Source organism: Crinia signifera, chromosome 2 (assembly GCF_055691185.1).
Source record: "Crinia signifera chromosome 2, ASM5569118v1, whole genome shotgun sequence".
NCBI classification, from domain to species: domain Eukaryota; kingdom Metazoa; phylum Chordata; class Amphibia; order Anura; family Myobatrachidae; genus Crinia; species Crinia signifera.
Window position 1 is genome coordinate 88,802,334 of NC_139218.1, and position 15,556 is coordinate 88,817,889.

A 15,556-nucleotide genomic window follows, 5' to 3' on the forward strand; every position below is an offset into this window, starting at 1 on the left:
TCCCACAATGAATTCTAAGCTTGGAGCCATTTAACCAAGGCTCTCTACCCTACACATTAAGCCACATAGGGTGCAATTCATGAGGATTGCACCCCCTGGGACTTAATGTGTAGGAAATGTGTAGGAAAACCCATAGATTCTGGCACTAAATACGTAATCTATGGATTAACTGTGCGTTTACACTGCAAGGTAAATGTGGAAAAATTAAACAGCATTAAATCCAGAGTTTTTCCTGCATGGTTAACACTGCGGTAATTAAAGTTGCCTCTAAACTTTAATTACTGTGTTTTATGTTACTCTATACTACGGGGGGGTATTCAATCTTCGGGTCACGGCAGACGAGCTTGCTCGCCTGCCGTGACCCAGTCCCGTTCTCGGTCAGCTCGACCGAGAACATGCAGGCGGTATTCAATGTCCCGCCTGCAGCGGGACGAGAAGGGGGCGTGGCCGCGAGTTGCGGCCGGGAAGTGACGAGATGCAGCCGGCAGCTCGTCACTTCCCGGCTGTTCTCGGCAGCTACAGATGTCAGGCTCGTTCTGCCAGGAAACCCTGTTCAATGCTGTCGGGGAAGACAGCATTGAATAGGGCCCGTCGAGCATCTCCCCCACGGGAGATGCTCGACGGCGATTGAATATCCCCCTACATCTACAAACCATCATCTCAGACCAAAGCAAATTCATAATACTTGCAAACCAAGAAAACACAGCTATCTCACACAATAAAAATATTCTGTGATGCACCATTTAATGGCATGTTACGTGCTAAGCAATACAACAGACCAGACAATAAATGGTTAAAATCAATTTTAAAAATAAATACTTTATTACTTTAGACCTGAAACTTTTTTTTTTGCAAACCTATATGGTCCCTAAAACAGAAGCCACTAGGAAATAACCATTTTGTTAGGTTTTTACAAAAATGTAATTGAACTATTCTTGTTCAAATTGAATGGAACTGAATTGGACCATTCAATAATCTAGAACATTGTATGTACAGCTTGCGCAGTAGACTGAATGCAAAGTCTTATCCACTTTAAAATATGCTGCAGAAAATATGGCGTCTTCAGCTACTCCAAGAATTCCGCTCTCGGCTATGTGATCTTTGATGATACTTGTCTTTATGACTGCTCTTGTTCTTCAGTTCTCGACCTTTACGTTTGCTACTTCCGGAGCTATTGCTTCTTCTTCTGCGGGGGCTGTGATCTCTAGAGGAATGCTTCTTGTGTGACTTCTTTACTTTTTTGCGGTCATCCGTCTCTCTACTAGAGTCCCTTTTGTGTTTGGTCTTAGGCTTGTGTTCTTTGTCCTGAGTGCCAGGGTGTTTCCTACTTATAGGCTGCCCAACAGTACAATCAAGTTCAGCTTCGTTTGGGAGAGTTTCAACTTCTCCCAAACATGGATCATTATCCATTGTATTGTGATGCAAGACAGTATTGCCAAGAATGCTGGTAAGAGAGTATAGGGGTTTTCCTGGGATAATGCTAGTAATTTGCTTATACTTCTGGAGCGAGGAGTCTTCCAAACAGAAACCATTTTCCTTGTGAAGAATTGCTGAATTTGCATAGTGAATGTGAGGTGCAAGTGCCTCATACTCTAATGTTTGCATTGAGGTAGAGGTGACATAGTTCACTGAAGCTTCACAAGGGAAGTTTTCGCTGTGTTGGATGGAGTAGCACAGCTGTGGTTTAGGATCCGCTTTGATCGGAGGTGCAGAGCACAAGTTTCTGTTGAGCAGGCTACTCACCAGCTTTTCTCTCAACTCTCTCTCTTTACGGTGTAGGCTCAAAGTACGCTGCTTCTCCTCCTCAACACGCTTAAGTTCTGCCTCCTGCTGTTTTCTTCTCTCTTCTAACTGGAGGAGGCGAAGTCTATCGGCTTCCTTTTCCTCTTGTTCCCGAATCTTCACAGCCTTAAAAAAAAAAAAAAACATAAAATACTGTTTAAGCAAGCATGAAGGGCTATGTATAAAATTCATGTAGCAAATGAGGGTACTACAAAAACAAAATTCATTATGAGCCATCAACATATATCATGGGTTCCCAAACTTTTTAGAATCATGGTGTCCTAGAGTTTCAGAATTTTATCCACAGCACCCATAGGCCAAAAGGTTAAGGATGAAAAATTAAATAAATTGTGCGTATAACTCATCTTAAGGTTTAATTATGTAGTAGGGGACTATATGTTTCTATTCTGTACACATTTTATGATTGGCAGCCACAAGCACTGGTTTTGCCTATTACGTTGATTGTAATTAATTTTAATTGGTCCTGGACACCAACCTGAGGCACCCCTGTAAGGGTCTCAAAGCACCCCAGGGTGACACGGCACACAGTTTGGAAACCACTGACCTATCTTTTTTTTTTATTAAAGAACTAAGGGGCAGATTCATTAAGCTTGGTGAAGTGATAAAATGTCTGTTTTTTATCACTGGCCAATCAGCTCCTGCCTGTGAAGTTACAGGCTTGGTTTGAAAAATGACAGGTAGGAGCTCACTGGACGGTGATAAAAACCAGACATTTTATAACTTCACTGAGCTTAATAAATCTACCCCTAAATCTGAAGTCAGCATCTATTGCACAGTATGTAGTCATTAGATCTACAGCGTCTATGGCTGGGGTAGCCAACCCTAGTCCTCGAGAGCTACCAACAGTGCATGTTTTGCAGGTCTCCTCACAGAATCACAAGTGAGCTAAATTGGCTCCATCTGTGGATCTTTTAAAATGTGTCAGTGATTAATAAGTGCAGCAGCCAGGTAGTCTGGAAAATGTGAACTGTTGGTAGCTCAAGGGCTAGGGTTGGCTACCACTGGTCATGATCAAAAGGTCGACACGAGTTTTTAATTATAATTTTTTTGAGCCGACAGGCAGTATTTTATACCCTACCATCCACTACGGCATGGAGGGAGAATATAATAGTGTGCTTAGCGCAGCGAGGAACCGTGCCCGAAGCATGGCGAGCGTAGCGATGCGATACACTTAGACAGTGTACATACCAACCTATGTCGACAGACACAAAAAACATGAAAAACTCATGTCGACCAATCGTGGTCGACCAAATGACTGTAAACCTAGATATTGTAGATTTAATATACCATAACCCCTTATATTATTAGGCTGTTTGACTGCTGCTTACTGGGATTCTCTCTCTCGTATATATTAGAAAAGACCAGGTACATAGAACGTAAGTTACGCATCAATCCAACTGTCTGCGCAACCTGGTCTGCTACTGCATTCTCAACAAGAAGATTTTACTAGATTGATTTAAATTAATTGTATGCCCTGGGACAAATGGCTAACACAGAGAATACCATTCTGATTAACCAAACCAGTGGTTCCCAACCCTGGTCCTCAAGTACCCCCAACAGTGTACGTTTTCCAGGTCACCCGGCAGGTGCACTCATTCAGTCAAATTTTAAAAGATCCACAGGTGGAGCTAATTTATTTTGCCTGTGATTCTGTGTGGAGACCTGGAAAATGTGCACTGTTGGGGGTACTTGAGGACCAGGGTTGGGAACCACTGAACTATTCTATTTCTGTAAACTATTAGAATTACAGTCTTTTATCAGATTAAAGTTCCTCATGCTTTACTTCCACCCACAACCAATTATATACAAATGTGTTTTGACTTACTGGGTGCCCATACCCCATACAGCACAAGACACCTGATGCCATAGAGTACTGGAACTTTTACGAATCACAGATGCAATGTAAAAACACTCAGTTTACCAGATTGGATTGCACTTTAACCACACAGGAATTGGTTTAACACATGCACAGAACCACAGATGGAGCCTGACATTAGGGAAAGCCACAGCTGCGTGCATCAAGCACATTTACTATATAAACTCAGCCAGGTGATGGCAAATGCATTTCATGTTTAAGCAAGTATTCAAATTCATGTATTACTTTTAAACTGTGTTTTTAAATAATTTATCAACGCTAACACGAAGAGTGGCGAGCGCATTGAGCCCGTGAGGGGCGGCGGTACGCGTCCTCCAACCTTTTCATACCCCCACTATCCACGCGAGCGTGGAGTTGTTTTCAGATAGTGTGTTTTCAGATAGTGGAATACGAGCCCAAAGTGTGGCGAGCCCCGCGAGGGGTCGCGGAATACATGTAAAGTACTACGCACGCCACACTATCTAAAATCAACTCCATGCCGACGTGGATAGTGGGGGAGTGAAAAGGTCGGAGGACCCATCAGGGTGCTTGTACAATTAAAAATCACATTGCATCGCAAGCTGCTATATTGCATGCGATGCGATTGTATAAGATGTACTACGATCAAAAGATTGGGCGCCGTGCTAGGAAAAAAGTACCATTCTTATTTATAAAAGTAACCTTCCCACCACCATTGTTTTCAATTCAATTTTCTTTAGGCTATGTTGGGAAGCCCACTTGTTCTCCTTGGACCTCAAGAGATTGGGCATTCATTGGTGCCAGCCTTACATTTACATAAATTAATCTAGTTAATTTATTAATATAGCACTTATAAAATTTGGTACTTGTGGAGTATCACGGCTCCCATCGTATGGCATTGTATGCCATATGTAGTGGCATACGATGCGATACGATGGTTTACCGATTTTTGACCATTTTTGCTAAAAAATCGTATGCCATCGCATGGCATATGTAGTGGCATACGATGGCATGCGATACGATGTTTTACCGATTTTTGAGCATTTTTGCTCAAAAATCGTATGCAATCGCATGGCATCGTATGCCATATGTAGTGGCATACGATGCGATACGATGTCTTACCGATTTTTGAGCATTTTAGCTCAAAAATCTTATGCGATTGCATCGGATGCCATACGATGGCATCCGATTTTGCATTGAAATGCATCAGAATGCATTGAAATGTGTATTAAACTTGTGAAATGCCCCCAAATGCCATTTTTCATAGTGCATCACCCCCACTATCAACGTCAACCCGAAGCGTGGCGAGCGCAGCGAGCCCGCGAGGGGCGGCAGTACGCGTCCTACGACCTTTTCATACCCCCACTATCCACGTCGGCGTGGAGTTGAGAATAGAATAGTGTGGCGAGCCCGAAGCGTGGCGAGCGCAGCGAGCCCCGCGAGGGGACGCGGATACCTTCACAGCTATACGCGTCCCCTCGCGGGCTTCACAGGTATCCGCGTCCGCTCGCCACACTATTCTATTCTCAACTCCACGCCGACGTGGATAGTGGGGGTATGAAAAGGTCGTAGGACGCGTACCGCTGCGCTCGCCACGCTTCGGGTTGACGTTGATAGTGGGGGTGGTGCACTATGAAAAATGGCATTTGGGGGCATTTCACAAGTTTAATACACATTTCAATGCATTCTGATGCATTTCAATGCAAAATCGGATGCCATCGCATAAGATTTTTGAGCTAAAATGCTCAAAAATCGGTAAAACATCGTATCGCATCGTATGCAATCGTATGCCACTACATATGGCATACGATGCTATGCCATGGCATACGATTTTTGAGCAAAAATGCTCAAAAATCGGTAAAACATCGTATCGCATCGTATGCCACTACATATGGCATACGATGCCATTCGATGGCATACGATTTTTGAGCAAAAATGGTCAAAAATCTGTAAAACATCGTATGCCACTACATATGGCATACGATGCCATTCGATGGCATACGATTTTTGAGCAAAAATGGTCAAAAATCGGTAAAACATCGCATCGCATCGTATGCCACATGCGATGCTATGCGATTTTTAGCATACGATCTGCATACGATGCAGGTCGTGGGAGCCGTGATACTCCACAAGTACCTAAAATTTGAAAAAAGTCCAAACTTTTGGTGTGTACAAATTATTAGAAAAACTATATTAAATCAGCAGATTTATACACAGTATTGGACAGACTCATGAATAATTGTTCTCAAGTAAATAAAAATGACCAGTGATGGCGTTATACAAAACAGAAAGTATTGTCTCACCTTCACTTTACTTAGAAGCTCTACAATTAACCTGATGGACTGCAGATTCCTCTGAGACAGTAATAACTTTCTCTCTTCAAATCGGATTTTCTCCTGTAACCTCTTTTGCTCCTCTGCCTGCAGTTTTTGCAGTTTCTTCTTGTTCTTGCGAGCTTCACGTTCCCGCTGCTTCTCTTCTTTCCGTTTAATTTTTTCTTTGCGTTTCTTCTCTTTCTCAATCTCTTCTAGTTCTTTTTGTTTACTTTGAAAAAAAATTACAAAAAAAATCAAGGTTACATAAATATAATTACTAAATCATATAAAGCATCACAATTATAATGGCTGGAAAATGGTAATAGTAACAGGTTATGGATAAGTCCTGTGAGGATACATTGATATATTACAAGGTGACCGGTTAGGAAAAGCTGAAAAAAAAAAAAAAAAAAAACACGCACCATGTCAAATCATTGCACTTCAATCAAATACACAGAATGAGAATTATCTATGAACTCCTCCCCCCCCCTCCACACACACACACACACACACACTACATTCATAGATGTGTAAACCCCTAAAAAACACTGCAGACACAAAAGAAAATTTACATATAAAGTGTCAAATAAATTTTTCCTAATATTATATTAAAAAATAAAAAGTGCAATACTTCACCTTCTATATTATGAATATGTTTTTTGAATGTTTTATGACTGCTAAGGGGTCAATTCAATTTTAAACAACTTCAGGCCCCCATACACTATGCGATTTGGGCCCCAATTTCACCAGATTCCAGCGGATGGGGACGAGAAATGGTACTTGTGTAGTTTCATGGCGCCGTGCTACTTCCGGCTTCTACGCTCGCCACAACTATCTAAAATAAACTAACTTAACTCCATGCCAACATGGATAGTTCATACCCCCACTATCCATGTTGGCATGGAGTTGATTTTAGATAGCATGGCGAGCGTAGCGAAGCTGGCACCATGAAACTACACAAGTACCCGAGAAATTGCCCCAAATGGCGGCCCCCTGTGCATCGTAGTTGGAGGTCGACCAGGCTGCACGTATGATAAAGGATTTCCTCCGGGTACTCTGGTTTCCTCCCACAATCCAAAAATATACAGGTAGGTTAATTAGCTTCCAACAAAAATTAACCCTAGAATGTCTGTGTGCGTGTACATGCGGTAGGGAATATAGATTGTAAGCTCCACTGGGGCAGGGACTGATGTGAATGTTCCTATATTCACTGCAGAATATGTATGCACTATATAAAAAACTGTTAATAAATCCTTTAATCTGGTCTCCAAATCACGTTACATGCATCTAAAAAACATATCCAAAATACTGTATGACCCTCTCTCACACAAGACACTACTAAATCTCTTATCCATGCACTCATTATATCCCACATTGATTATTGCAATAGTCTCCTAACTGGTCTTCCCAAGAACAGACTCACGCCACTGTAATACATTTTAAATGCTGCTGCTAGGCTGACCTTCCTAGCAAGACGCTTATTGTCTGCTATTTTACTGTATTAAATATAAAAGACTTCTACTCGCATATAAAACTATTAACCATACTGCACCCGCATATATCTCTCTACTTATCACAAAATCTCTCACATCTGGACCACTCCGCTCTGCACAAGATCTACCTCTGCCTTCTGCACATATATCCAGCTCCCATTCACTATTACAGGAATTTCATCGGGCTGCTCCCACCCTATGGAATGCCGTTTCCTGCACAATAAGACTCTCCACTAGCCTCCAAACCTTCAAGTGTTCCCTGAAAACTCACCTCTTCAGGCAAGCCTATCATATTTAAGTACCACACACATAACCCTCTGAGGCACTTATGTATTATATAGCTTCCCTTCTGGACTTGCAACTTGGTGGGACTGCTATGCTATTAGTGGTGCCTGTCCTTGTGTTTCCCTCCTATATCCCTATAGATTGTAAGCTTGCAGCAGGGTCCTCCTACCTCCAAGTCTGTCTGTTGTACCCAGTTTGTTCTATCACTCTCTACAATTGTAAAGTGCAACGAAATCAGCTCCGCTATATAAGAAACTGTAAATAAATAAACCATCTACTCCTAAAAGATGGTTAAATGAAAAGTATTGAGTTACTAGTTTATTCTCTTGTGTTTAAATATGGATAGCCTTAAACCCTGGACCATTAGGGTAGTTTGAGGATTACATTTAAAAAGCACTGCCTAAGTGGAATGCCAGGCCACACTATTATCCTCCCTCACTGCTGAACAATATTAGTGGCAATCAAAATACTGACTGCAGTATCCCGACACATTCTGCTGGTATTAGGGTTAGGCTGGGGATTGAGGAGGTTGGGGATATGGGAATTACTAGAATGTGTTGATATTTTGACAGACAAGATGCTGCTGTTATTTTGGCTGTTGGAATCCTTTTGGGATACGTAACACAAGCTAAACAGATCTGCTAGATTACACCAAAGTGTGCTATGAAAAGTTGCCCTTAGTTTTACCTTAATCACATAAAAACTAAATATAAAATTAACCCGAGATCAACTTACCGTTCATCCTCTTTTTGTCTTTCCTCAGCTTCCTTCTCTTTTCTCTTTTGCTCCTCTCGTCGCTGCTCCAGTTCTTGGAGTTTCTGACGCTCGAGCTGTCTCTTCTTAATAGACCCCTCGCTCAAATGCTTAGTGGAATCAAAAGAGACCTTTGAAATAAAATAATTCCAGTCAAAAGTTAACATTTTATCTTTCAGATATGAAGCTCTGCTAGCACTTTTATTGAAACTACTATGACTTCGGGATATATGGGTTCAAATGTCACCAGGGCCCTAAGTGTGTGGAACGTTCCCTGTATATTTCCTTTCAGACGCCAAAGGCATACTTGAAGGTACACTGGCTTGAGTGCATGCAGAGTTTGTGCGTAAAATGTCTCTTTTTTGCATATTATGCTCAAAGCAGTACTTCAATATCATGCCATTCAGTGCACAAATCTCTGGCTTGGGTTGGGATATGGTCACTAGATTTACCTTTTGACTGTCATCCTTCCTATTAACAAATCAATGTTTATAGGAAGACCATGTCGACCTATTTCAGGTGTCGACCTAATGTATGTTGACCTTCATTGAGTTGACCCTATGACCCATACACCTTGGTTTTCCCAGGTAAATGACTGCCACTTTTTTTATAAAGTCTTTTAAAAATGACTGCCCTTTAAACATATGGGCAGACTTGCAGAAAATCCAGAACAGTTTTCACCTCTCAGGCTTTTGCATATTGGGCCCGATTCTGGTTCACTTGCAAAAGCAGATTCTCTCTCTCCAATGGACAAAACCATGTGCACTGCAGGTGGGGTGGATGCAACATATGCAGAGAGAGAGCTAGATTTGGTTGAGTTATTTTGTTTCTGTGCAGGGTAAACACTGGTTGCTTTATTTTTACACTGCAATATAGATATCAGTTTGAAGTACAAACGCCACCCAAATCTAACTCTCTCTGCACATTACATCTGCCCCACCTGCAGTGCACATGGTTTTGTTCATAAGAGATCATTTGCTTTTGCGAGTGGACCAGAATCAGTCTCATTGTTATCTAAAAGAAGTACATATTCATACGTAGCTTAGACCTAATTTTTTGTTATTTAAAGCAGATTTAGATTTTAAATATAAAAATATAAATTTTAATCTGAATACTATTTTAACATTTTGGATAATTATAAAATTCACATTCTATTTAGAAAACGTTCAACTAAATAAAACTATACAAAAAACATGTATAATTGCTTTAGAACTTAATACAAATACTTGGTCTTCGATATAAATACTACTCATTTGAAATTGTGAAATTACAGATAAAATACAAAGCAATCATTAAGCATCTTCAACAGCTCCAGGAAGTAACTTATTTATAGATCCTAAATGAGCTAAGATTGCACCTCTTGGGATCCTAGTACAACAGATGTCATAATCCTATGGGAAATGGAACACCAACAAAGCACAATAGTGCAATGGTATAAACAAGTCATTACCTATGGTATGTTCAACGCCCTACAGAACTCACCTTGATGTTGCAGGCCACAGCTTTGCCATCCTCTCCTTTGTGCATTAGCTTCATGCCGCGCAGTGCATTCATGGCCTTCACAAAGCCAACATACTCTTTGTATTGCACATAAGCTTCGAAGTTCAAGTGGCCACCGAAACTGAATGTGTGGAAGTTCCTACCAGTCATTTCTTCTCTATAAGGATCAAGCATAGGGATGTCCACATTCCTAATCTCCCCAAATACGCTGAAGACCTTCACAAGGACTTCTTCACTTGGCTTCTCAGAGCCAGAGTCTTTTGACGCAAACCATTTGCAAGGAAGGCCTTCTAAATGTATTGTGTCCGGTCTCTCTCCGGGGAGATTTTCATTCATGCCTTCAGCATCGCGGAAAAAGCAGTCCCAATCATGTCTCGTGGGAAAATCGATTTTATACTCTGCTGCTCTGACTTTTAAAATATCGGAAAAGCCACTTAGCTTTATGCTCTTACCATCTAGAGAAACTATAAAAGCCTTAACCAAACTCTTGTTCTCTACTTCACCTTCAAAGCGTATGAAGTCCATGGTGCTTTTGGAGATCCGTAAAGTAGAAAACTGGTGATTATTTACCATTCCTTTAAGACGCTCCATTACTTCCCAATTAGATATGGATTTTCCTGGTTGCTTCAGTTGAGGAAGGGCAACACTGATGATCATCTTTAATATGGGCTTCAGATACAGCCCATATATCGGACATAGTTCAACTGCTTCAGATGTGTCATGCACTATGGTAGCGGCTGCCATAGTATTACAGGTCCTATTTAAAACAAAATACAGTATGAATGGTCATATTATAGTAACAATGGGTTAATTTTTGCAAGAATGAAGAAAAGCACAAACACACTGTAGGATTGACATGTGTATGCCACCACAACTGCAAATAGGTCATCAAGCAAATGTGCATGATGACCTAAATTATACATACACACACACACTTCTGAGCTCGGTGGCTCCGTCGTCAGGAGAGAAATGCACAATAGATATATATGCGTTTTCTAATGACAGGAATCACAGCAAAATGATTCGACACACTAGATCAGGGGTGGCCAAACCTGTCCTCAAGATCTACCAACAGTTCATGTTTTTTAAGGCAGCCTGTGGATCTATAGTAGGAATGAATGCAGCAGGTTTGCAAATGTGAGTTAGTAATGACTACAGCTGTGCACCAGCTAGGTGATTTGGAAAAGGTGGACCGTTGGTAGATCTTGAGGACCAGTTTGGCCACCCCTGCACTAGATCAAATGACTGTATTATTTCTTATCGACTGCAGCATAACTACTGTACTTCCAAAATGTTTCCAAAACATCATCACAAAGCTACAGCATTAGCCCCCAAATAGTGTAAAATATAATCACTCACAGAAGCACAGCATATCAATGCCTCACTGACAGAAAAAGGTCAACTATTTTGTTTGCTTAAGTGCTAAAATGAGTCCTGTCCTTATGGAGGAGCCGTGCTGATCTCAGCAAACCAAGTAGACAGCTCTTTTTTTCTATTGGATGTGGCACCTTCTAAATATACCCCCCTTGGCTGTGCTTGCTGTGGCTTCTGGGTCCCTTGTAGGCTTCCATATTGTAATGCTAATCCCAGATCCGGCACTTTCATACTAAACCAAGGTCGCCTAATACCCCTTTCACACCAGCCTAAATTCCCGGGTTGGGTCCGGGAACAACCCGGGACTAGCTCTGGTGTAAAAGGTTCCAGGGACAAATTCCCGGGTTAATTTGCCGGCAATTCAACCCTGCTAGGTAGCAGGGTTGCTCCCGGTCTTTCCAGGGTTACTGGCTGGTGTGAAAGGTGCAGGGACATGTCCCTGCTTCCCGTGTTGCCTCTGCTAGTGCTAGTCCTGTTGTAGTAGACACTCACAGACACGCCCAGAGACAGCATACAGCATGCAGGGAGACAGTGTGCATGTTCTGTGGCACCACAGACCCCAGAAGTTCATTTTAACCCCTGAAAGCCTGCAATGTGTGCCATGTCTTGGACACATGAGGTGGTGAGAGAGCTATTAATCATTAGCGGGGAAGATGCTTTCATATGCCTTTTAATTTGTTTTATACAAGTAAACAAAGGCTGAAACACTACAAATGTTTTAAGTCTTTATTATTAATAATCTAATGTGAGCCTAAAAAAGGCCATTTTCAATGCTTTTCTCATAGAAATGCAGGGTCATCCCGAGTTCAGTGTGAAAGGTGCCGACCCGGGTTGTCCCTGCTTCAAAAGCATGTGTGAATGGGTCCCAACCCGGGAATGTCCCTGCTTGTCCCTGGAATTTAATTCCCGGGTTTGTCTCTGCATTTCTGGTGTGAAAGGGGTATTATTATACAGAGGGTGACCCGGGTGTAACCCTTCATGTAACCCCGGTTGAATTATAACGTTTAGTGCTTTCGCACTGCATCTTGACCCTGCAGCAACCCCGGTCTGAGGTGCGGTGTGATAGGGGTATTGTTGGGAATGTAGCGAGGGCTGTTGCTAATGATGATGGAGGAGGGCTTCTACAGCAGATGCCTAAACACTCTCTGCTAACCACTGAGTACACCACAGTATAGGAAACAAAAAGCACCAGGTAAGGACACACAAACAGGCAGCAGTGTGCCATGGGATCACCAAGCATACTTGTAGTGCCCGGCACCTGTCTACTGTACATACATACACACGACCATAATATGACTGATTCTCACTGTGCTGCATGTGTGTATGAATGAGCAGGTCTGGAGCCCGGGCAAGAAGCGGCACAGTTTACAGCCAGCAGAATATTCCATATAAGCGGACAACGCCTCGTAGCGAAGACTGCTTCTATTATACACTACTGCCGCTGTCGTACACCTACCTCCGTAACCGGTGATTAGACAACTCGCCGACACATACGGTCGGGAAAGGAAACGAGCCGCTGTGCACTGTGGGATGGAGGCGGAGCTACAGTATCGGTAATCACTTCCGGGTAAGAAGCCTTGTTTCTGCCCTCTAAACGTAGTTTCCATAGCGATTTAGTACTTCCAAAGGGTGATTGTAAACAAAGGTAACGTGGTGACGTAGCACGTGCAATAAGAATTGCCATGTTGTGTGAGGGCAAAAGCCGAGCGTGCATGCTGCATATAAGGTTGTTTCAAATTCAATGCATAGGCAATAGATGTCATATGTCCCTCATGAGAAGTTTAACTAAAGCAGTGAAACTGTAATATCATACCTCCCAACATGACCCTTTCCAGGAGGGACATATTGGTCATCTCCTGCACTTCCCTCTTAATATCTGATTGCCATCACCTGTTTCAAACAAGTTAATTTATAAAGATGTTTCACCACAGGTGATGGCAATCATACATTACCAGGGAAGTCCAGGAACAGAGCATTTTCTCCCTCATGGAGCGGGTCAGGTAGGCCTTAATTCAGACCTGACCACTATGCATGGTTGCCTACCTGACCCTCTCCATGAAGGAGAAAATGCTCTATTCCTGAACTTACCAGGTAATGTATAATTAACATCACCTGCGGTGAAACACCTTTCTCAGCAATTAACTAGCTCACCACAGGTGGTGGCAATCATACATTACAAGGGAAGTCCAGGAACAGAACATTTTCTCCCTCATGAAGAGGTCAGGTAGGCAACCATGCACTTATGTGAGAATTCGCAGTGGACTGCGACACGAAAGACGCCACCCAGACACAGGGACAGATGTATTATAACGGCGCAACACTTCCTGCTTCACCTCATTAATGAGGCGAAGCAGGTAGGGACATCACAAGATGTATTAACATCATCTTGACTGCCGAATCGGGGAGGTGCAAACTTCCCCCATCCGGTGATTTCCCCTTAAAGAGACAACGCATCAGCTCGCACTGATGCGCTGTCTCCTTCCTTCCGGCCGGCTGCACTGGAAATGCGTGAGATCTAGATACTGACACGAGATCTCCAGTGCAGGCCGGTCCTGGCAGCAGGGACAGCGCTATCCCTGTTGTGCGGATAGGGCATCGCCACCCAGCAGCTGTTAAAGTGGATAGCGGCAGGGGGTGGAACAGTCAGCATTGCTGACCATTCATATATTTGCCCTCCACATCCGCCTGCTATCATTTAGATAGCAGCGCCGATATGGACAAGGGCGTCCCTGCAATTTAGCATACAGTACCCGGCTCCTTCTTACATGGGGGAAAAGCGGTATTAATGCACATAACGTGCACTGATACACCTTCGCACACTTTCATACATCGAGCCCATATATTTAACACACCTGTTGCAGAATTGCAAATGGATCAATACGCAGTTCCTGAACCATCGAAAAGATTTTGCCATCTGTGTCCTCTCCCCTGGAGCTCGGCAGTCGGGATTCAATGTCCCGGCCGCCGAGCGGCGAGAAGGGGGCGTGGCCGCGAGTTGAGGACGGAAATAGACGAGCTCCGGCCGGGAGCTCGCCTATTTCCGGCTTTTCTTGGCAGAACGAGCCCGACAGCTTGTGATGTCGGGCTCGTTCTGCCGAGAACCCCTGTTCAATGCTGTCGGGGAAGAGAGCATTGAATAGGGCCCCGCAGCCATCTCCCTCGTCGGGAGATGGCTGCTGGAGCACGACACCCATTGAATACCCCCCTGAGGCTTCCTGCGATTGAGACAGAGTGGAAGTGGTCATAGCTTACATCACACCATACTTGCCTTCTTTTGAAAACTAGTTTCAGGGAGATTACAGTTGTTAGTAGCATTTTTGCAAAGTGCCTAGGGTTACCACCTCATCCCTTTAATTCCGGACACATAGGTTCACAGGTTCTGTGGCAGTTTGAAACCAGGTGAAATGGAGTCTTGAAGTCAACCAGCCACAGAACCTGTGTAATTAATATGTGTCCGGAATTAAAGGGATGAGGTGGTAACCCTAAAAGCTCCTCATTGAGGGGGCGTGTCATGCTCCACTTAAAGGGCGTGTCTAGTACCATATATGGTGAGATTGTGAAAAGAGATTGTGAACATGGCACCTAGAAGCGTGGGTGTGCACTGCTACATCTGAGAGGAATCTTTTAAAATTACTTATATCCAAATGTAGATGAGCCCCAAAGCAGTTAGTTAGAGTTACTATACTTGCTAAAGTGCTGGGAAATGTTGGTAATGATTCAATGTAAATTAATCTATATCTTATTCCTTTTTTCCCCAAAAATGTAACAGTGTAATGTGGGCTAGGTGACATGGGGGAGATTGCTAGACTAATGAGGGTGAGAGAGAGATTGCTGTTATTTCAGGGATTCTCCTGCAGGAGGGTAGGCAACTGTGCATCACACTAGGGTGGCCAATCCCGGGATCTGGCCCCATAATTGCTGGGATTTCAATCCCAGTAATTTATGGAGTAGACTGCTCATGCACAGGCTGTTCCCAAACCCGGTGTGTGGCTCTGTACAGCGGGACAGTCAGAGGTCACGCTGCGCATGCAACGCCACTGCCACCCATCCACTGTCATCGTCCACCCGCTTTTTGGCCGCACCCCCCTCAAGCCCTGCCCCTTGACCCGTCATATGTAATTAAATGTGCAGCGCAGCCGCTTTAGGGGTCAAGGCATTTTTTTTTAAATTTGGGAGGCCAATCCCAGGATCCTAGGATT

General features: G+C 43.2%; 1 protein-coding gene across 1 annotated transcript; it reads right to left on the reverse strand.

The window, feature by feature from the left end:
- Nucleotides 1-725: 725 nt before the first annotated feature.
- AKAP17A (A-kinase anchoring protein 17A) lies at nucleotides 726-12,951 on the reverse strand. Its single transcript, XM_083172539.1, has 5 exons — nucleotides 12,814-12,951; nucleotides 9,966-10,740; nucleotides 8,466-8,614; nucleotides 5,941-6,181; nucleotides 726-1,908 (listed from the first exon to the last, which is right to left on the reverse strand). Exons 2-5 carry the CDS (start codon nucleotides 10,725-10,727, stop codon nucleotides 1,063-1,065), a joined length of 1,998 nt encoding a protein of 665 aa, XP_083028665.1. The 5' UTR covers nucleotides 10,728-10,740; nucleotides 12,814-12,951; the 3' UTR covers nucleotides 726-1,062.
- Between the last annotated feature and the right edge of the window lie 2,605 nt (nucleotides 12,952-15,556).